Source organism: Madurella fahalii (genome assembly GCF_045866475.1).
Source record: "Madurella fahalii IFM 68171 DNA, scaffold_4, whole genome shotgun sequence".
NCBI lineage: Eukaryota > Fungi > Ascomycota > Sordariomycetes > Sordariales > Madurella > Madurella fahalii.
This window is the reverse complement of record NW_027263974.1, coordinates 4,764,994-4,786,659: the sequence shown is the minus strand read 5'-3', so window position 1 is coordinate 4,786,659 and position 21,666 is coordinate 4,764,994. Positions and strand designations below refer to the sequence as shown.

Below are 21,666 nucleotides of genomic sequence, written 5' to 3'. Positions count from 1 at the left end.
AAGAGACTGGGTCATCTTGCGCCGCCGTCTTCCGTCCTGGATGGTTGTCATGTACAAGCTTCCAAGGGAATCAACCTGACGAGAGCACCCGACAGAGCGCAGGCTTGGGAGTGATTACTGGAAGTAACCACATTGGTGGCCGGAGGAACATGCTCTAGCGTGAAGGCGATTTCTGAAGTAAAGGACTTTCTCACACCGGGCAGGTTCACGGGTGCTCCAGGAGGGGGAGCTGGTATCATTGAGCGCTCTGTATACTACCTCTACCTATTTTATATGTAAGGGGGTGGACTGCGAGATGATTTTGGGGAAGCGTGCTTACATCTTCCGAGAGAAATCGACTGGTCATCTTCACTAAGTAGTTCGACGCATTTTTTAACCGAGTCGTATACATCGGTCTGATCAACGTGTGGTGGGGTTTGCGGGGCTGCACTAGGCGGGGGGGTAAGCCATGGCATTTTTGGATGTGTTGATATGCTCTGAGAACGTAATGTAGGCGACGAGCAGGCGAAGAAGTCAGGATTTATTCTTTATCAGGTAGCGCGGATTTACTTGCTCCCCGAAGTATCCTTCCGGTGGGCATGTGATACGCTGGTTGCCCCAAGTGTGCAAAACCCCCGCGCCGGTCCTATAACAGAGCGCCAGGTAGCATAGAGCACAAGAGCTATCCCCCGCGGTCAGAGAGCGGTACATGCATAAGCTGCGTGGTACCGAGCGTGGCTGGAGAGCAGCCAACGCTTACGCTAGTCACCAACACCCCTAGACATATGTAACTGACGCCACTGGCCGCCGTCCCCGATTCACCGGTTGCTCGTCAGAGATTCCGGGTCGACTTCTATTGGTTCAATGACGGTCGCGCATGTTTCAGACCTGCGGCAACTCGCCATGTCTCCAATGTCCGGAACCAACCAGGTGGCCGAGAGAGCCAACTTGGTCTCCGAGGATGAGCATTGCGGCTAAGATTCGCGCCCCGTCGACCGCCACCCCGGTTGCCCATAGATATGTGATACCTGCCTTCGTGGTAGCATCTGTGATATCTGCAGCCCTGGCCTCGGCGGTCTATTCGGCGGCCATAGCTTTAGTCTTTTCCTCCTCCTTCCGCTTCGCAGCCTTGGCCTTTCTTCCTCTCGCTTAGCAGCCTCGGCTTTCACAATCTCGAGAAAATTTTCAGGAATAGACCAGGCTGTTAGGTAGTAATAACATTTAATGAGTTTATCGAACTCCTCCTTTATAGTCTGTAGTTTCTCTTGTAACTTAGTCTCTTCCAGAAAAGCTGAAAGGTTCTCATACTGTTTTAGCGCCCATACATAATTAGACGTGAGGAATCTCGTTAAGAAGCCAGTGGTCCTCTGGAAATCCGAATTCTTTATTTTGCTTTGCAATCTCCCCATTTATATCGACCCTAATATGCTTCAATGCCTCTACATTTGCCGGGTCAGACTGCAATGTCTTTATTGCGTTGGTTACTGCTTCATAGATCAGCAGAACATGCGCTAGCGGCGACGGCGTGTCGCTGTCCACAGTCATATCGTCATCGTCCTACGTAAGATCATCTTCGCCATCCCAATTTTTGACTTCTGTGATATCCATGCTATATATCTTCGCCTTTTTTACTAGCTTCATGAGTTCTAGAATCCCGCGATCAGTAATATATTTCGCCACGCAAGAGGCTTGTAACAGGCTATACAGGAGGTTCCAAAGACGGAGGCGGGGCCGTAGACCCCACTGCCGCAGCAGCTAACAGTACCTGAGAGAGCTGCTATTACTGTTAGCCAGTGGGTAAGCCTGGGCCGAGACCAAGGTCGGAGACAAAGCCCTACAACAGAGGAAGCGTTGAGCAAGGCTTGTGTGAGGATTAGGAGATCCAAGGGTAGTAAGACCAGAGTGTCAGGGTACAAGCAGTGCACGCGCAACGTGGGAGCAGAGTGCTCGTTAGGGGTAGAGTGGTGGTCTCATTGAACTCTGCCTCTCTCCTAAGCTCTGTCTCCAGCCCTCCTTCTTATGCCCGTGGCAGTATCACTAGGGTTTACTACCCCGCTCCGCTGCCTCATCTTTCTCCCTGCTAGCACGCTCCTTCGACGCTCATCTGACGCGCCATTTATGCTATTCTGGCTTAGTGCCGTTCTTGCTTCTAGGACCTGCTTACACTGCGGCTCCGGGGCTTCCAGACCGCGCCTCACACCGACCCCGCTCGGCCGGTTCTCACACCGTCTTAAGATGCCAATACCATCGAACTCCCAGCCTAGTAGTACCTATACCTAGGTTTCTAAGACCCCGAACAACCTAATCGAAGCCTTCTCGTAGTCTACCCTCACAAAGACTCGAATTACCCAGTATCAAAATAGCTCTCTAACTGAGATTTTGAGGGCGGTTGTGTCTTTGCAAAAGGGACATCCAAGATAATGCATCAGTTAGCATTATTGAAGTCGGAGAACCAGAGCCTCCGAGCAGCAAAATGAGGCACTAAGCAAGCGCCGAAGGGCCAAAAAACAACAGCTACAGCAAGGAGGATCGCTTAGTATACAGGATGCACAGGATCTACAGGATCAGAAAGAGGTTGAGGTGCAGATCAAGGAGGAAACGCAGGTAGGTAGTGGTCGGAAACCGAGGACCAAGACACGCGTACAGCGTTGTAGCAACTACAGCGAGCACGGCCATAATGCACGGACCTGTCAAATAGTTGTAGGCGCGTCTGAAGAAGACGACTCTAGGTAGTTTATTTGTTTTGAGCTGCTTTAGTGGAATTGTTATGCATTTTGTTGGGTAGGTGCGATTCGGTGGGACTTTCGCTTATAAACCACGTTATCCCAAATGCTCTATATAATAATCATCGCGTAGCATTGTAATGGGGTCGGTGGGATGCCGGCAGAACCTACTGGTTAAGCAATAATTGTAAGGCGAAATTTGCGCAGAACGGGCATACCAATATCATCAATATCCGGGCACAGCACCCCACTGTAGCACAAGGCTTCTAACGTCTGATATAACCACAGCGGGCTATAAGGGGCGAACTACCTGCTATTTCTAGTACAGTACTAAGAATCAAAGTTCTCTAGGAGGAATTTCTTAAGCGGATTAGTGAACTGAGGAGTTCGAGGTAGTCACCGGTACAGACATAGATATATAGGTAGTATACCAATATAATCTACTCCCACCATGTTGTCCAACCCTGTACTACATCCAGTTCCGCAGTCGGGGAGGCTAGGACATTCCTCGAATCGAGTTTTGGCAAACAGACCTTTGACTTAAAAAAAGCTGGAAGACCGGGAGCAGAAGAAGTATAGTGAATACCCCTTAATATAGCAAGACGCGGCCCTACGAGGCCGGTTAATCGATCTTACTTACAAACATTGCTACTTCGCCTTTATAAAGCTACTATAAATATTATTCTACAATGATATCAATACTGTAGTAAAAGCAGAACCGCAATTGCAGAGCAGTAATTGCACTTTAGGTATCGTAAATGCTAACAGGGCTACTGGCCCTATTGAGCTGTATATTTAACCCGTAGGGCGTTTTATACGATTTAGGTTAATAAGATAGCACTGTTCTACTTAAGCTAGAAGAAATCTATCTTGGGGGGGGATAGTGCCTGCAGCTTATATGTTATGATTCTGTACTGGTTTTGGTTTGAATACGGGGTTGCTGAGCCTGAAGTAGCTTGGAAATCCAAACAAGATCTATAACGTTATACCAACCTGCATTTCTATTCCCCTTATATCCGATAAAACAATACTATAATACACCTTCGTCCTATACATTTCTTTATCTTGTCTCCGTAAAACTCATTGTATGGCAAGTAATATACAGTACTCCTTCAACTCTTCCTTGTCGAGTTTATAATGGGTTCTAAGATGCTGTTCCAGATGGTTACGCCTCTTAAACCCACGTTCGCCAGCCGGGCTACAGTTTGGAAGTGTGTATTTCTATGCTACAGGCGCGAGGTGACGCCCTAGGGCATTAGGTCTATAAAAGTGACGGCCGTAGCGATAAGTGCGATCACTTCCAGGAACCCGTCCATATTGGATCGCATATGCAGGCATGTGATCCCTATGGACGATAATAGCATTTGCAGGGGCCGGATTGGCTTAGGGGAAATGAGCTTCAATGTAGGTTCGCGGCCTCAAAAGTGGGTCAGTAAAAAAAAAAAGCCACTTATAGCGCCTCGATATTACCAGACGATTGATCCCAGTCTGGCCACCCCATTCCCAAAGAATTGTCAGAGTTCGATGTGTCGAGACGGTCTGACTAAGTAGCATCTTCGAAAAAATGTTGGCATTCCGTGGTCCATAGGGCCGGAGCCTACGACGTTGTCTGCCATCGGTAGAGTGCTGTTGACGAATTGACGTACGGGTGTGCGTGGGAAAGTTCCAAGATTAAGGGCCAAGCGGTTGCGAGATGCTTCGATAGTGAATGTCGATAGAGAGATGGGAGGTTGGAGGGTTATTTTGCTACCACCGTACAACCCCCGCTGCTACAATACCTCGCCAACACTGGCTTTCGTCTCGCTCAAGATCCTTAATATTCCACCAATATCGCTTACGCTTCAGAAATTCATCAAACGGCCATATCCACCAGGGAGTGCGGAAATCAGGGCGTAGCAATCTCGTGCTCTAGTAGATACCTACCTTAACAAATCCCTAGCGCTACGCTCTCCATTGACCCGTGTCTGCCAGGGTTATTATGTCACAGAAAGGGTCGGAATAAAGTATAGTGGAAAAGTCTCTGCCGAAATTAAGATGTCTACCGGGTTTACAATGTTCTCTACGGTTCTCAAAACGCGGGGGTGAGGAATTCCCAGCATCCGTTGAATGAATGACTCTGTGGTCACTTGTTCTCCTGGCGGTAAACTCTGCAGGGAGGATCTTCCACAATGTACTTTGAAGCAAGAGGCGCGATTCAAGTTTACAGTAGAACCTGGCCTGCCTGCCTGTGGTTCATCGTCCTCCAGCTTCGGAAACCTGCGATGAAAGGTCTTTTCTTCCTGTGGGTCCAACTTGCGAGCTCAAATTGATTCTTGAATCCGGGGCACATTTGGCCTTGGTAGTACTTCGCCAGTAAGAGCAGGGGCACGATGAACATCACTCAGGAATGTCAGCTAGCGGCGAACCGCCGGCCAGTAGCCACGACATTGGCCGTATTACGTTGACACCCCGTGGCAGTAGAGTACGGGGACGAGCGCTGAGGTGGTATTTCTGAAGGATGTCATGCGGAGGATACTCCGGCCGAATCCAAGACGCCACAGCCCCAAATATTTGACTTGCAGGCGAGTGACACCATCCCAGCATAAGGGCCCCTGCTAGTGTGAGCTTGCACCCATAACACTGGCCGACATCCCTCACACATTGACAGACTAGTTAACAAAGTGTCGCATTCACAACTGACTTGATCAGAGCGAATTTTGCATCAACTGTATATCACTTTCAACGTGTCACCGGCGTTTCTTTCTAGAGCCAACCGCTGTATTCCCCCTCCGGACTCTTTAATCAGTCAGCATTATTCTATAATATTGGCCGTGTATTGAAGAGTTCGGGCTGCGATATCGGCAGGACATGGCCTAGCCGCATCACCGCTGCGGGATGATTCGGATTTGTTTTCGTCCAGGTGTCGGTCATAGAATTCCTGACGGTCGGTGTTTTCCTGTTTTCAGCTGCAGTATGCTCTGCGCGGCACCACAAGCACCCGAAAATATGACAAGATGATGCATCTAGCACAGTCTGTTTCCAGTACAAAATATCCGACGTTTTAGAGAGGAGGATATGGGAGGTTGCATGTAGCTCCAAGGTGAATGTAAGGGATATAAAGTACTTTACTATATGACACCCAAGAACTCATGCCACTGTAGGGAACCGATAGCCAGTGAAGACCTGTGGGGCTCATTTCGAAACCACCCATCCATTTGTAACTGTGTAAAAGCCGTGCCGGTCACCGAAGACTCTGTTTTGCACCATGATGAGGGCGGGCGCCTGCTTAGTTTGTTTTGTTGATATATGGCAACATGGGGGTTCGTGTGTGTTTTGGGGGGAGGCAACAGACCAACAAATTGTCCCTGCTGCGATGGCTGTCAACATGTAACCGGTGATCCATGATTGTACCGTAACTTCCTCTGCACGAAGCGATCCCGCTGTTTCCGCCCTAGATCTTATCTTCCTCACGGAGCTTTGGTCTAGTTGCGAGCAGAACGACGGAGAGAGCATCGACAAGAGGCACGATTGGGATCGGGAATTCCCCTGAACAATTTAGGTATCTATGGTAGATGGGCATCAACAACTCAAGCGCCGGGATTATCTACGTCAAGGGAAAAGGCAGATTGATTGGTGCTATTAACAACGTCGGTATAATCCATATCACCGGTGGGCCCCAGACGGTGCAGAGATGTCCCGCCCAGGCATATTCCCCTTGGATCGGAACGTTTCCTGTTGGGACTTTTCATTCAATACTGCATGATGACCCATGCATGTTGGCTTGATTGATAGTTGGACCGCTCAGAGCGCTACGTTATAGATCTGATTGGCGGTTTTTGTACGACAGTGCCGCAACCAAATCGCCGATGATGCGGTTGGCCACGTTCACCGCCCGGTGCAGCGGCCGCCGTTGGTTCCAGTGTGCATACACGTGAGGAGGGGAAATAGGGGGTAATGCTCACCAAACCGTGCGCCAATGCGGCTGCAAACGGACCGATAATTAATGGTAGGTTATCCGCAAGGCTTGGGCACGACTCCACAGCTGCCACACTATTTTGAGGATGAGCACGATTAACGGTTACACGGCGTTCCCAGTTTCCGCACACAGAGTGTCTGAAGGTTGGGTAGGGTGGTACCTTGTCCGGGCTGTGATTACTCCGTCAACAGGCTCAGACAACCCTCTTCCTAAACTGCACTTCAGGGCCTTTCCTTAGCGAAATGTAAGCGTCTACCAGCTGGAACTGGCCAGGATCCCTCGCGCCCCACCCGAGTTTAGGATTACCTCCCCCCAATGTAGACCCCGGAGCCCTCCTCACATCTAGCCGGTGCAACGTCCGCGCGACTGTGATCATGATCTCGGTCATGGCCAGATTTTTTCCGATACAGCTTCCCGGCCCCGTAAGGAAAGGGTGAAAGCCCGCTCGCATACGCGCGACTGTCTCTTTGGTCACGCCCGTAGACTCATCCACGATCCACCGCTCCGGACGGAACACCTCGGCGTCCCCGAACACTTTGGTACTGCGCGAATCAACCCACGGCGCTGCGGCTACGATGGTCCCTCGGGGGTAGTACTCCCCCTTGATTAAGATGCCACCAGGGAGCACCTCGCGCGGTGTCTCGCACGGTCCGGCCGGGGAGAGGCGCATTCCTTCGTCGACGCAAGCTCTGAGGTACTCGCAGCTGGACAGCTTCAGGCCGTGGACGATGTCGTCTGCCGAGGCAAACGTGGTGCGTATCTCGTCTACAAGCTTCTGCAGCCGGCGGGGATCTCCGGTGAGGTAGAAGAAGATGCCTGACAGGCTAACTGCCGTAGTGTCGGACCCGGCGATGATGAGAAGGCTAGACTCTGCCCGTAGCTCGTCTTCCCGGTAGACGGGCAGGCCCGTAGCGGGATCGCGGGCGTCGGCCAAAAAGTAGAACATGTCTTGGCGCCGCTCGTGCTCCGGCATAGAAGCTTGCTTCTCCTGCAAGACTATCCGGGAAGTGACGCTGTTGTAAACGAATTCGTTATAATGCCGGACATTAGGAGGGGAGATGAGTTCAATGAGCCGGTCAAGGCCACGGGGCTTTAGCCAAATGATGAGGTCGCGCAATGGGGAGCGGCACATGGGATAGTAGAATTTCATGTAGTCGGCAATAAAATGCGGCACTGCCTTCAACGGGTTCTCCCCCGGCTCCTTGATGTCGAACGACCTGCCAAAGCAGAGGTCGCCCATGATGTCGAAGACCAGCGCGTCCAGCTTTTCTGACAGGTCGAGAGGAGCGGTCCAAGCTCCCGTTTTTCTCTCCTCCTCTCCAATCAGTAGCTCGTTCCATCGGTCGACGTGTTTGATGATGAAGCCCGAGGAGGCGCGAAGTGACTTCTCGGTGAAGCAAAGATTCAGGAGCTTGCGTTTCTTGGCGTGCTCTGCGACATCGATTGTGTTCAGGGTGGTGCTTTCGCGGCTGCTCCTCTTCAGGGCTGAGTAGAAGCGGCTCCTTCGCACATTGGACTTCATGCCGTAGATGTCGGCGTAGGCTTCGGGGTCACAGAACAGTACTGTGTTGGGCTCCGGGCGTATCCTGTCGCCGTAGATCTGGAACTGTTGCCAAAGCCAAATGTGCCTCGCGCCGCGCATAGCGTGTAACCATGATGGAATAGCGCTTACTCGGGCCCAGAAAGGTCCTGGAATGTGGGCCAAGGGGTGAAGGTACAAGTTGTAGATTACGTTCGCGATAAACTGAATCAAGGCACGGCACCTTTGTAAGTTCAAAACTCTACCGCTGCTTAGGAACGAGTATCAACATACCAGACTAGGGCAAAGTGCGGCGAGCGCAATGAGCCAGGTGGTGAAATCCATGTTCACAATGGCGATACGTACGAACCTGCAGTGGTGTGGAGTAAAATTGTGGACGGAGGAGGCTTTGGGAAAAGGAATCAAGTAAATATATTGCCATGGATTCGAGTGGTAACCGCCTGAGATTAATTAGTTTCCAGGGGATTGGTAGGGTGGGATGTGGAAGAGGATCGCTGTAAGGCACACTGTGCCGCATGCACCCTCCTTTTCCCCATGCGCCAAGGTCTGCCTAAGGTACCTTAGGTTTAGGTATACCTTACCTAGTATCCTCGCCGATTTTGGGCCGATAAAAGGACTGTCTTCAAAATCGGAGGTCGAGATAGGCACCTGGCCTATTGGTTGCTCAACGACTCGCCTACTATCGTTCAAGTATTTTCGAGATCCAGACGGCTACCGAGTTCATGTATATGGCCGGGATGACGCACCCCAAGCTCAACATCCTTCTGCTCTATCCGCGCATCTTTACCGAACGCGAAGTCCGAATCGCCAGGGGCATTATCGCAACCCTGGCCATCTGCCGGCCGTTTTCATTCAAGTGGGACGAAGCCATCCCGGGGGGAAAGTGCGATAACTTCATAGCCGCATATCAGTACTGTACATCAGCATATAATACCTAACACGGCTTATGAGGGAAAAAAAAAAAAAAAAAAGACTTAATTACGACCACTTCATTACCAGGGTATCGGCGTCATCATCCGTTTCGTAGACATCTTCGAGACCCACCTGGGGTCCAACCCAACCTACCACAGCATCTACACGCAGAGTTGGGCACTGGCGGAGCCCAGCGCCTACTTCATTTCGTGTATACTCTGAACCCCGCCGCTGATACGGCAAATATCCGAATGGTTACGTCTCAGCACCGTTGTCACTAACAGTCGCCAACTATAGTGGCGAGCCCGAGCTGCCAATAATAATCGGGCAGGAACAAAAACCGGAACGGCGGTGGCGCGGGCTTTGGCATTGAGCAGAATCGTAACCATAAGAAAAATATAACATCGGTAACTGCTGTAACGCCGACTAAACCACGCGCCACAGTCTTAACGATGGTGAACGGGGTTTTGTTCGGTGCGAGAGACGGTTGACGTTAGGTACGGATCTAGCGAGAAGCCGTTACATTCAAGAGTTCAATCCTCTTCTAGGCCGCTCGGAATAGTTAGTGAAATGGTACAGAAACACACATCTACACCCACATACCCATCAAAACAAGGGGGAGGGCAAGGTGGCTAATTGCCCGACAGACAAGACAAAAAGACAGGCCAGGCGACACCACCACAGATTAGGTCCCTACAGCCTAAACAAGGTCAAAAACAACAGGTACAGTTAGAGATCCCTCTAGTCAGAGGGAGATCTCTTGGTACGTAAAGAAAGCTCGTTAATTGAACCTGCAACATGGAAAAGAGTGCTGAATTGATTGTCCTGCCTAATGAGTACTGCTAGGACCGCCCTACTTCTAATAGTGTAAAAGAAAATTGGGCCTACGGCAAGTTCCAGCCCCCCGGGGCGCTATCCTAGTAAGTACGACCGTCTGATCAGAGGATCCCTGTCCTCTGGGGACAGTTTTCCCCAACTCATTAGATATTAAGGAATCCTTTTTCTAATCCTTTTATCAGTGGAGGTAAGACATTTTCTGCTCTGAGAAGATGAAATCGGTCGCCACCTAAAGCACAGCCTTGCCCTCTGCTTTCCCCTTCCGTCCACCGTTAAACTTTCTCTCCGCCTCCAGCACGAAGACAAGCTGCTGCGCCGTGCAAACCAGCTCCATCTTCTCGTTACAAATAGTGATATCCAAGTCCATTCTGCCCCCTTCCAGCATCTTGGTCACGGTCCGCGTAAACACCCACTCTAGGCCGTGCGCAGGAACCTTCCTCTTGAACTCGATATCCAGCGTAACCGTAGCGTTGAACGTCTTTGCCCGGAGCGCCTCGGCCAAAGTGGTGGTGATCTCAGCAGGCACGCCAGGGTTCTCGTCGGCCCAGCGTTCCAGCTTCTCCGAAAAGGCATGGGCGTCATACAAGCCCCTGTTGCGCATCAGCGTGTCCGACATGGACGGGATTATATCCGCCATGAACGCCAGATAGGTGGGGTCCATCCGTTCGTGCTGATGGTCGGCCGTGAAGCCGTACCAGGCGTCATGGATGCCGTCGACGGGGAACCCTCCGCGCGGGTTGAGCACCAGCATGTTGCCCGTCACGTTCAGGATCTCTCCTGACATGCGTGCAGGAAGCCAGTTCCCGTCGGGCCGGCGCGCCGCGATGCACCCTTTCAAATCCGGTTTGGGTTTGGGTGGGGGGAGGAGCGTCCAGGCGGCCGGGACCGAGGGGCCGAGGGGCTTGTCGAAGTTGATCGACGTGACGATGGCCAGGACCTTGATCTGGCCCTTCTGCGAGAACTGCAGTTGCAGGGTGCTCGTTGCGGCTCCGGTTCGGAGTACCGAAACCGTGATGGTGCTCTCCCTTCGTCCACATTGGCGGAGGAACTGTAGGTGCATTTTCAGGATATCCGGCTGCTTCTTCGCTGCTAGCTCGGGGTCTGTTGTGAGGTGCGTTGCCGCCGTGAGGTGAATGGCTGCAGCCACACAACCTCCTTGAAGCGCTACGCAGGAGTCAGTACAAAACCGTCAAGGACTGGACAACATCAAATAGCGGAAACTAGGTAGCGTACTCGCACCAACAGTCCAGTCGGCATGCCAAGACACTGTATAAGTGTCGGCTGATACTCGCCGAAGATCAAGCTGCCGTTTCAGAATGCTCGCCATGGCCACAACCAGGAGCAGTAGAACTGTAGAAAAGTGGCAGAAGTGGGATAACATTGCAGGTGGGACGCTGGTTAAATTCTGCCGCACTAACACTGCTTATGTGTGTTGAGGCGCAGCACGATTCTAAAGTTCCACTCTGACAACCAACCCTAGCGTATTTAGCCAGGGCAGGGGTTGCAGGGGTTTGCTCTTCCAAGGGAAGCTCTACGTGTAGAGCGGTATCCTGAGAGGAAACTCAAGTGACTTCTTAGTCATCACAGGTAGCTGCTTTTACGATCCTCGGCCCGCCCCCAGTAGTTTACTAATTCGATGAGCCCCCATCCGTTCCAATGAACACAACAAGAACGGCAGCGAACCTGGGGATGTATCAGCATCGTCTTCATCATCCTCGAAAGGGATGGAACACGCGTTGCCGTAGCTGAGACAATCTCCTGTGGCGTCGCCAACGTCATACCGGCCAGACAGAGCAAAGAAGACAGGCAGAACAGCGATAATGCCGATCCTATCAGTCATCCCCTGGACAATATACAGAATATATATCGAAACGGCTGGCATGGCGCAGCCGACGGCTAAGGCTAGTATTCCTACTGCCTTGACGATTTTGTTTTCTGAGTAATGTACCATGTCTTCGAAGTTGTCTTTGGTTTCGAACTGCGAAGAGCAGGGTGAAAATTTCGTTACTCCCATGCATACACGACGTTGCATACCTTGTTTGTCTACCCTCTAATGGGTTTGTGGTATGGCTTGACCAGCCATTCAGTGATCCAAGCGGTGAGGGGGTCGCGGTTATTGGTGGAGTCGTCAAGACAGACCATTGCTTTGTGATTGGGTTTTCTCTTCTTATTGGGGTCCAAGAGATACAGCCCGTCGTCTTCGCTCTTGATGTGGATGTTTCCAAGGCTAGGGCGCTCTATCCACTCTGCCATTTCCTGCATTGACTTTTTCTTGGGCTGGCTCATTTTCAGAATCTTTTCGTATCGGAAGAGCGATTCATCTTTTCCGGTTGAGGAGAGGGCGTTAACAACAACGGAGAATGTATGCGATCCACGATCCACCAAACTCACAATACTTGTCGAGAGCCCTTCTGAGTTTGACGATAGCTCTGAATTGTTCAGAATCCTCCCCCTCAGTCGATGTACGGAGGAGTTTCCAGTCCTGGAAGTATGAAGAACGCTCATCGGTCGCGTTGTTACCGTCAGTTATGGTGCTGTCGTTGTGCTGAATTCGCTTGAGCTCGTCGGCCAGGTAAACAACTTCGGCCTGCAGGTACAAGAGATTCTCGGCGTACAAGTCGCGGAAGCTGCAGAAGATAGCGTGCTCAGGCTTCTCCCCAATATAGCTGCCCAGTTTTGGGTAGCCCTCGGCGCGGAAGTGCTTGATACGGGGCTCTGGCTCTCGGTCCATGGTCTCCGAAGGGATGTCGAAGGTGAGCAGGCAGTTCCGGGAGGAGGCCGCCGAGGTGTGGTGTTGGAGGTGCAGGTAGCTTCTTGTACCCGAATGCAATCCCAGACCAATCAAGGATGCAGCCTGCGGATTGGGCTTGATTGCTGATAGCCGCAGCACACAAGCGCCGTCGATTTTGTCAGTCGCGTTACCGCATTTGTGTGTCTGCCAGCCGAGACGACAGCCTACAGCAGACCTCCCCGCTCAAAACTACCCGGAGCCCGGTGCAGAAAGCCTCACAGGTTGGGCAGCTATGAGACAGCTGTATGTCTCAGGTGTCTTGGTTGTCTCAACTAGCGGTTTTCTGGCGGGTCCTTGGGGCTGGGGTTCTCGAGGGGCCCGTGGCGGACGCTAATATGCAGGCCAGCAACGCGCAGAATCAAGAAATACACGCAAGCGTGGAAGCGTTCACCTTGGCGAGCCATAATTTGTAGCCAACCAGGGCCCCGTCTGTTTGTGATCGCCGGGAAGATGCGGCAGTGTCCTGCAACCACCGCCACCTCGGCGATATCCGCTGCATGGTGTTGCAAGGGGGGAGGATACCGCGATCAGGACGCGGTAGGTGGGTGGTATAATAGTTGGAGGAAATTGGAGAAATACTTAATAGAGCGTGTATGGGCGGCGGAAACAATCATGTCGGCGCATGAACAACTGGAATACTTTGATCTTAATTCTTTAATGACACGATGACGCCACCCCGCCAAGACGAAGGGCTTGAGGCCGCTGTGGACGAGGGCAGCAGCGACGGCCGCGACGGCGAGCCATTTCTAGGCCAGGCCTCGCGATCAAGTACCTGGAATACAGCGATCCTCGAGGAGTTCCCGCAAGTCGTGGAAGAACTAAACAGACGCGAGTAAGACATAGAACGGGAGCGGAGAAATTTGCAGGACAGTCGCCAAGGCTTCCAGGATACCAGCCAGGAGCTACATCGACAGATTAGCCCGGCATTGCATGCTAGGGGAAGAAAGGATGAGGAGCTCGGGGAGGATGATGGAGATGAAAATGGGGGGATAACCGCACGTCTCTTTATGATCATCCTGCTACGTCCAAGGTCTCGCCCCCGCCCTGCACAACAAAACCATTTCCAGTAACCACCCCCATACCCTAGAAACTGACGGCAGTGCATAATGGCATCCAGAGCAGCGACTATTCTCCCGCTTCGGGTTCCTGGCCCGTTACGGTCGGGCCCTACCGCACACCAGCAGAGCGGAAGTCGGATTTGGAAGACGCTTACAGACTCGTAACGGAAAGCCTCCCACAAGACTCCAGCGAGCGATTGAAGAAAGTCCGCGAGGGGTGGATATTCGCCAAGGAGAAGTATCCCAGACTTAGCCAGGACCAGACATTTTCCATAGTGCAAATGGTCAGAGAGTCGATTCCCGATGCGATTCTCCAAGGAACGAGGCTCTTCTGGCTGCAATGCAAAGGGGAACCACCACAATATGTTAAAGCCACACGCTTCCTCGACACAGGCAACCGTGTTGGACCCATGATTTCGAAAACCTTCCTCGTTAACAACCTGGGCTACGAGCTCAAGCGGGACGTGAACCGAAACGAAAGAGTGAAGTTCATGGGCGCCACGGGCGACACTGCCTGGACACTCGGCTCTATCAAGATAGGACGTAGCTCGATTCAAGTGGCTCAGCTCCCAAGGAGATAGAGTTCCAAGTCTGGGATGACAAGAGCAACCTTGCTGATGTGATGTTTGATGCGGATGAAGACGCAGCCTGCGACGGGAAACGGGACGAGTTCCCATGCCTACTCTTACATATACCTATACCGCCCAGTAAAGGTACGTAGGTGTGTGTGCGAAGCTTCAGGCGGGATTTCGAGGCTAATTGCGGTATCCTTAGAGGAATTCGAGACCATGGAGCAGAGGAGGAGACGGTGTGACGACCGCGAAAACACCGCGGCTTCTCTGGGTATTTCAAGCGGAACTAGCAGACCTAAAAAGAGCACCACCAACGGCAAACTCGTTGACACACCCAGTCGCATAGCCAGTGGCTCGGGGGGTAACCGAGAGGATGACTCCAACAACTTGAAGAAACTCCGCAAACCTAACATAACTAAACCGACCAGCAGCACCGACAACCTTGGGAACGGCAGACTTGGCGGCCCCAGCAACAACAATAGTGCTAGTGGCTCTAGGAATGCTGGCAATGTTGCGCGCCGCGGTAAGAAGCCGGCCCAGGACACCGCCAGGTTTGCAGGTAGCAAGAAGGAAAATCCTCCGGGCCCCCCCGCTGCCCATTCTGAGGACGGCCGCGGTTACTAGTCCGAGCCTGAACAAACAAACAGTTGCTGGGACGAATACTGTCCCTGTTGTTCAGTGATGTGAATACGATTGTGGAGTTGTGAAGAAAGGCTACCTAACGGTAGTGAGGTAATGAAGTAGTGATGGTATAATAATGGATAACTATTTCTGGGTGCCCCAATAGCTCTGTGATCTCAGTCACTAAGACTACGAAGCGAGGTCCCTCTTCTTTGGACCCCACCAATACTTTAATTCCTTCGCGTACTGCTTCTCGCGTTCTTCGAGCTCCTTCAGCTCCTTCTCGCGTTTCTCTCTCTCATTCCTCTAGTACGCCGCCTCCTCTTTCAAATTATTCATGGCCTCTTCGTGCTGCCGTTTCGTCTTCTCCAGGAGCACCGCCACGGCCTGGCGCAGCTTCTCCTCGCGCAGCCTGGCCTCGTCCACCTCTCTGGGTGTCGACCTCTTTGGTTCGCTGATATGGTACCCTAGCTTTCGAGATGGGTCGGTATAGCCTCGAATACCGACGGTATATGTTTCGTCTTGCTGTTCCGGTGGCTTCCAGTCCACAACTCTGTCATGCCGAGGGGACCCGGCCGGTGAACCTGCGACGGCTTGAGGCGAGCGGGGTCTTCCACGGATCGGCGATTCAGACGATAGAGAGCGGGGAAACCCGCTGATGAAGAAACTTGAGGAAGCCTTGTCCCCGAACTGCAGCCGCATTTCGATTAGTGCGGCTTTATTCTTGAGCTCAAAGGACAAAGGCTCAGAAGATGGTTGGTTTCGAGCCATCGCATCCACCATGGCTGACAGTTCGGCAGTTGCAATGTGCACTTTTTTCCCTTCATTGTCCTCATTGCTGATATGGACGCGCAGCGGGCCCTGGATCCTGGCCTGCTTCTTAAGATGGTCTCCAAAGCCGGCCAACTCATTCGATCGCTGCGGTAGCCTGCAGCAGATTCTCCCTGTGTTCTGTCAGAGACGCCAAGTTAGTTCCGTAGACCCTCCAAATGCGTGTTGAATGCGCTGGACGTATAGAGATATTGCCGTACCTGTGACCCGAAACCTTTTTGCGTACCCGTCCTCGATCGACTCAAGCTCGAAATAAAACGTAGATGCGACAAGGTGGGATACAACTCTAGCAAATCAGGACTACCCGCTAGCGACTCCCTAGCCTGCCTGCGAAGTTCCTTGATTTTTGATGTATCGTCAAGAGCGGGCAGTCGGGTCTGTATATTGGGGCTGATGCGAAACATGGGCTTAGGGGGCGCAAGACACCCTACGACCAGCTTCACCAAAGTTTCATACTTGACCCAAGCTTTGTCGCAGTCAAGCGTGGTATCCATGTTCATCCTGAGAAGCTCAATGAGGTGCTGCCAATAAGTGATGATGCCCGTCTTAGCCCTTGAGAGGCTTCGCATGGATACCTCGTCACTTCCAGAGCGACCTGTGCCAAGTGACAACATGACATCGGGATAGTGAACTTCAGGCCACAGTGCAGTTCTTTCCTCCTCTGCGATTGCGATAGGATTGTTGTGAAGCATTGCGCCATCGAGATATGTCTTTTGTGATTCTCCATGGAAGAACTTTTTAAAGTATTGGGGGGCGGCGGATGTCGCTCGTGCGCTGGTGGAGGAGTTAGATATTTGGAAACCGGCAGATATACCTACTTTCCTGAGTTGGTAGGGTTGGAGTGAGTGGACTTACGCCTCCCATATTTTGAGCTCCTCGGAGATTGTTTCAGGCCGTTGGAAGTGGTAATCCACTGCGATTAGATCAGCGCCAGTCAACTATCAGTTGCTAATCATGGACAAGGTGAGTTGTCGGGGGCTTTGACTCACTCGAATTGCGGCTTCCCCATGGCCGATTGTAATTCGACAATACGAAGGCCTTGTTGTCGGTGAGAGAAAACGAAGTGACCGCAACTTTGACAGACAGGATCGAAGATTCTGCTCTGTGTTCGCCACCGAACAGAAGCATATCTTCTGAGAAGGCGGTCTGTAGAGCCTCCTCCAGTGAGGTGGTTTGGTAATTTGAATGATGGAAGTTCTCAACAATGAAACCGCCCTTCCTCCTGGTGAAGGCCTTGGTACACAGGTCCTCGAATCTGTCAATGCAGGTATCCACCGACCAGCCCATAGCGCCGAGACCCAGCGCCACAAGACCGCCGGTGCTGTACGTGTGAGTCCATGTGTAATTGCGTATGGGTTGGGTAAACACGAACCTTGTCCCAACGATAAGGTCAAGAAAAGCCTGGATCGGCAACCTCCCACCAAGGGTAAGCTCTATCTGCTTGAGAATTTCGAGCTCAACTATTCCCCTAACTCCGCCTCTGTAAATAATGTCAGTGAAGGTCGAGATCATCGTGGACGATTTCATACCCATCTAGGGATAGGACACGGACACCAGCCGATTTGGGCTTGAAGCGAACAATCTGGGACTTGGACCGTCTAGGCCAAGGGCACCCAATCGGGCATCCGTTCATCTCGACTTCAACTTCGGTGCTGACTCCTCGTTTCCCGTATGACGTCACACACGGCGTGCAGAGTACATGTCCACATAGCATGGGATGCTCTCCTGGCTCGAAAAAGCAGCAGAAACAAGCACTGTGACTTGTGAGGGGACCAACGCCTTCTGACCGTTTCTCAGTGGGGTCAGCAACTCGGAAGAAGCTGCGGGCGATGCTTTGATGAACCTCAGCTGCTGCTTGTAGTTCGGATATGCACAGAGAGTTGACTTTTTCCGAAACCTCTGCGCCTATAGTCTGCAAGGAATGATAAATGCTGCACAAAAACGTTTGGCGGTATTGCTGGAATGAAAAGCTGGATTCATAACCACCGGCTGCAAAAACCTTGCCATTTCTGGACTGATGTCCTTTGGCATGTCCAAAGCTGGTGTTGACACAGCGAGCGCGTGTCTTGGGGTCCCGTACTTCGCATGGCCACAAACGATCGCAGAAGCTTTCGAGGACATCCTCTATCTGGTCTATGTATCTCGGGAAGATATCGGACGGGCGTCCTAAGCCAAGCCGTTAGTAATTTGCGAGTGTTAGAGCCTTGATAGGACGTGAGCTTGCCTTTATCACTGTGCCGGGCCGCGTCAAGCATGATATAAGATGCGATGATGAAGTTTACCTCATAGAATAAGTAAGGGGCTGATATTTTGGGATATCTTTCCAAATATTCACCACCCCCCGTAGGAGCTTCAAGAGATTGCCACCGAAATCTGCTGAGAGATGCGACATGCGGAGCGACACCCTGGTGAAGTCAAATGAAGAGTCAATCTTCGCAGAGAACGTTGTGAACGCTTCCTGCATATAAGTTTGCAAATCCTGTATATCAAGAAGCATTCCCGCACGGCTTCTGCTGGTCTGTGCTGCGATGCAGGACTCTGAAATGGACATCTGTAGCTGCTTGACCCGGTCGTGAACGAGCTGGGGCCTATCCCTTCCGGGCACTCTCAAGATCTTCGAGTGGACCACGTCAGCTACCCCCTCCTCGGATCGATGGCTCCTACATTATTACGCACCTTGATGGAACTGTAGTAACAGTGAATAAGATCAGAGAGAGTGGAAATCGGTTTACCACGTGTTCTCCAATAGTCAGCCCACTTTGAGAATGTCTCGTTCAAGTCGATGACGTGAGAAATGTCTTGCAATATATCGCTCGTCTCTGCTGGCGAACCTCCCAGCATCGTGAAATCTTCATGTTTATTCAGCACGATGATGGCGTGGGGAAGCAGAGGCTGGTTTGCTGACGCCTCTATGGCGTTCACTGCCCAAGTGACCAGTTTCTCGAAGACCTGCTCGATTACCCTGTCGACCGTTAGGAACACCACTGGCAAATTAACAAAGATGGAGCGTACCGTGCATTATGCAGCACGAAAACGATCACGTCGGAAAATGCGTAAATAAGCCTTGGGTAGAGATGGGTTACGGCAAAGCCGCGGGTCTTGGACCCTTCTCCAATTGACCACTGCAGTTCGTATTCGGAGAGGATTCGCTGCGACTTAAAGTAGTTTTCGTCGAGTCTGGCTTTTGTCTCCTCATCTCGCCTCCGCTCGAACTTGAACTTGGCTCCTGAAGGTTCTCGTTCGCCGCCTTCCAGTCCCTCACAATCGACCATCATTATCGGGCGATGGGACTTCGCAGTGCGTGGATCCAGGTATACATGGACATCTCTGATGTAGGGTGATGGCTGCCGCTTTGGCCGATGACAGGAGTCGAGTGTTTTTGCCCACTGGCGGTGTTTAGATCAATCAAGAGTTTGATCAGCGAGCTCTTACCCGCCCCAGTCTCTCCCACAAATGATGCCAAGCTTGGGACCATAGGGGTCTGGACTGGTTGAGCTGTATCTGAGATCCTGGCCCTCCGGATATCGAGCAAGCGGCCATAATCATAGAGCACAAGGCGACTGGTTTTCCCTTTTCCCCGCCTCTCAATGCCTAAGGTGATTACCGCGTGTTAGTCCTTAGCACGTGCAAAGCGCCAGACAATCGCTCACCGAACCACGCCGTAATATCATCGCCATGATGGAGCTTCTCACGCATTCCCTCATCCGTCGGCGGCGTCAGCGCGTTCCTAACCCTCTCTGCTATTTCCAGGTTTGTCTTCTCATGTGCGACGTCACCCGGTTGGGCCAGGTTTTTCCTGTGTACCAGTTGACCACTCCAGCATTGATCGCAGTATGTGAGATTGCACGCTCGGCAAAACCACACCACGGGGTGATCGACCTCGCATGCCTCGCATCTCTGCTCGTGGCGGGGATTCAAGATAGGGTTCGATATTGTTTCAACTCCCGGCGACTTTGGTTCAGAGACCGAGACAAGGGGCGGGGCGGGAGAAATGTCTGGTTCCCCTAGCTCATGCGGGTGATGTAGCTCAAGCACCGGGAGAGTGTCCTCGCGGGTCTCTGGCGGTGAAGCTTGAGGAAATATCAACGGCTGGCTGTCCAGTCTACCGACGAGTGGGCTTGCTACCTCGGGACCGGTGTCCTCAGCCACGCTATGCTGCTCTGAAGTTAGTGTCCTGATAAGCTCACCGAATAGCTTTAGAGGAGCCGTTGACTCAAAGTGCTCTTCCCAGGAGGGCAGCGTGGTTGAGCCTCCTGCGACTGGCACTGAGTACACTGTCTCATCCGCGTCGGCAAAGCGGCACCGGGGAAAATCATGTTCCGGTTTATGGCGATGGCGGTAGGGAAGACGAAGTAGACGCTTCATCTTGACAAAAGGGATTTTTGTAGGGAAGTAACGCGAGGCGGCGTCAAGAAGGGATTGAGTGACGTACGCCCAGGGCGTGGGGAGTCGTATTCACAAGAAAAGAAGGCTTGAGCCGTCTGGGGATCAAGGTGGCAATGCTGCGAACAGCCTGAGTCAGGAATCGAGCAGTCCATGGTTCGAGAAGGAGTAGAGACCATATCCCGCTGAGTTGGGCCGCAATGATTGCCTGACTGTTCTTGAGGGTATTTGGTGCTGGGAAATCGTGATTGGTCATTCTTCCACACAAGCATGCATCTTTACCTACCCTCATCATTGGCGACGATAGGTGTTTTCAGATTACTTACAGCTACCATCGTTGAAGCTACCGGGGGGGAGGAAAACTACGGCAGTCTAATTCTGAGGCTCTTATTTGATGTCTTCAATAGGTACCTGATCCACGCGCAGTAACCGACGCCTTCTCTTCCCTTCAAGAGCCTCCGATAATCGTTATAACTTCGCAGAGCAACAGCCTAAGGCATTCTCTTCTGCTCTGTAACGGAGCAGTAACGCCAAGACAGAGCAGTCTCTTACTGGTGTGTCGGGGGCCTTGTGGGTCATTGCACTTCAGGCCCAATGAGCGTGCGGTGCGTCTTGGAAGCCACAACTTATCGAGCATCCGTTGTGTGGGGTATTATTCTCGTGTTTTCTACCTCTATTCTCATAATATCGCCAGATATCTAGTACGCGGTTACAGACTAATTTCTCCATTGCACCATGGGCATTTATCGTCATAGAGTTTTATGGTCGTGACGGCGGGAGGTCCGGACCGACGAGGTCATCGAGCTTGACCCGGACTACGACTCGAGTGACAACTAAAGGGCAAGACGAATGACACGCCCATTGCTAGCTCAGACGGTAACTCCGATGGCAGTCCGGAAGAAGCACGCCGGGGCGTTGACAAAAACAGCTCTGGTCCGGTTGATCACATCATCGATTGGATCTACCGTTCGAGTAAGACGCTGAAGGACTCGGAGGTAGCTCTGGCCACGGTAACGGAGTTGGGGTTCTCGGTCCATATTGGAGAGAATTACCCCCCGTCCGACATCATTTACAGCAGCTTTGACCTACGGATGTAGACACAAGCGGACGAGCAGGCACAGCAGAAGCTTGGATACAGATTGCTCCACGGTCAGGTGCCGGCCAATGGAGAGAATGACAAATTCGTGCTTGTTGACATATCCACTGACTGGAGAGTGGCACCGAACTCTATGGACGAGGTTTCGGGGTTTCCCAAGGGGGTAAGATTGTGGATTCATAATGAAAAGATGAAACTATACCGAAAAAGCAACGTGCAGGATGGACGCATGGTCTAGGTATCCGGCATCAGGGATGATGGGGCGGAAGGAGATTGATTAAGGGTGCGAAAGGCTAAAACTGAAGAGAGGGCCAATGGTCGGCCAGGTAAACCCGCTGCTGCTAGGTAAGGAGGTACGTTGACTTACT

At 52.0% G+C, this 21,666-nt stretch overlaps 6 protein-coding genes across 6 annotated transcripts; 1 reads left to right on the top strand and 5 right to left on the bottom strand.

Annotated features, from left to right (window-relative positions):
• Window positions 1-6,850: 6,850 nt before the first annotated feature.
• On the bottom strand, window positions 6,851-8,521 carry MFIFM68171_08377 (Benzoate 4-monooxygenase cytochrome P450; the record flags this gene model as incomplete). The annotated part of the gene is made up of 2 exons (XM_071063797.1): window positions 6,851-8,401; window positions 8,471-8,521. The coding sequence occupies 2 exons, from the start codon at window positions 8,519-8,521 to the stop codon at window positions 6,851-6,853; spliced, it is 1,602 nt and encodes a 533-aa protein (XP_070919898.1).
• A 1,654-nt stretch (window positions 8,522-10,175) lies between these two features.
• Window positions 10,176-11,273, bottom strand: MFIFM68171_08376 (Thioesterase domain-containing protein; the record flags this gene model as incomplete). Its single annotated transcript, XM_071063796.1, has 2 exons — window positions 10,176-11,110; window positions 11,180-11,273. The coding sequence occupies 2 exons, from the start codon at window positions 11,271-11,273 to the stop codon at window positions 10,176-10,178; spliced, it is 1,029 nt and encodes a 342-aa protein (XP_070919897.1).
• A 301-nt stretch (window positions 11,274-11,574) lies between these two features.
• Window positions 11,575-11,960, bottom strand: MFIFM68171_08375 (uncharacterized protein; the record flags this gene model as incomplete). The annotated part of the gene is made up of 2 exons (XM_071063795.1): window positions 11,575-11,629; window positions 11,680-11,960. The coding sequence occupies 2 exons, from the start codon at window positions 11,958-11,960 to the stop codon at window positions 11,575-11,577; spliced, it is 336 nt and encodes a 111-aa protein (XP_070919896.1).
• Window positions 11,961-11,989: 29 nt separating this feature from the next.
• MFIFM68171_08374 (uncharacterized protein) lies at window positions 11,990-12,677 on the bottom strand (the record flags this gene model as incomplete). The annotated part of the gene is made up of 2 exons (XM_071063794.1): window positions 11,990-12,267; window positions 12,338-12,677. 2 exons carry the CDS (start codon window positions 12,675-12,677, stop codon window positions 11,990-11,992), a joined length of 618 nt encoding a protein of 205 aa, XP_070919895.1.
• Window positions 12,678-14,205: 1,528 nt separating this feature from the next.
• Window positions 14,206-14,991, top strand: MFIFM68171_08373 (uncharacterized protein; the record flags this gene model as incomplete). Its single annotated transcript, XM_071063793.1, has 2 exons — window positions 14,206-14,338; window positions 14,570-14,991. 2 exons carry the CDS (start codon window positions 14,206-14,208, stop codon window positions 14,989-14,991), a joined length of 555 nt encoding a protein of 184 aa, XP_070919894.1.
• Window positions 14,992-15,294: 303 nt separating this feature from the next.
• Window positions 15,295-20,184, bottom strand: MFIFM68171_08372 (FabD/lysophospholipase-like protein; the record flags this gene model as incomplete). Its single annotated transcript, XM_071063792.1, has 12 exons — window positions 15,295-15,939; window positions 16,020-16,593; window positions 16,675-16,732; window positions 16,809-17,140; window positions 17,192-17,299; window positions 17,349-17,985; window positions 18,044-18,101; window positions 18,155-18,433; window positions 18,496-18,781; window positions 18,832-19,045; window positions 19,252-19,410; window positions 19,470-20,184. The coding sequence occupies 12 exons, from the start codon at window positions 20,182-20,184 to the stop codon at window positions 15,295-15,297; spliced, it is 4,065 nt and encodes a 1,354-aa protein (XP_070919893.1).
• Between the last annotated feature and the right edge of the window lie 1,482 nt (window positions 20,185-21,666).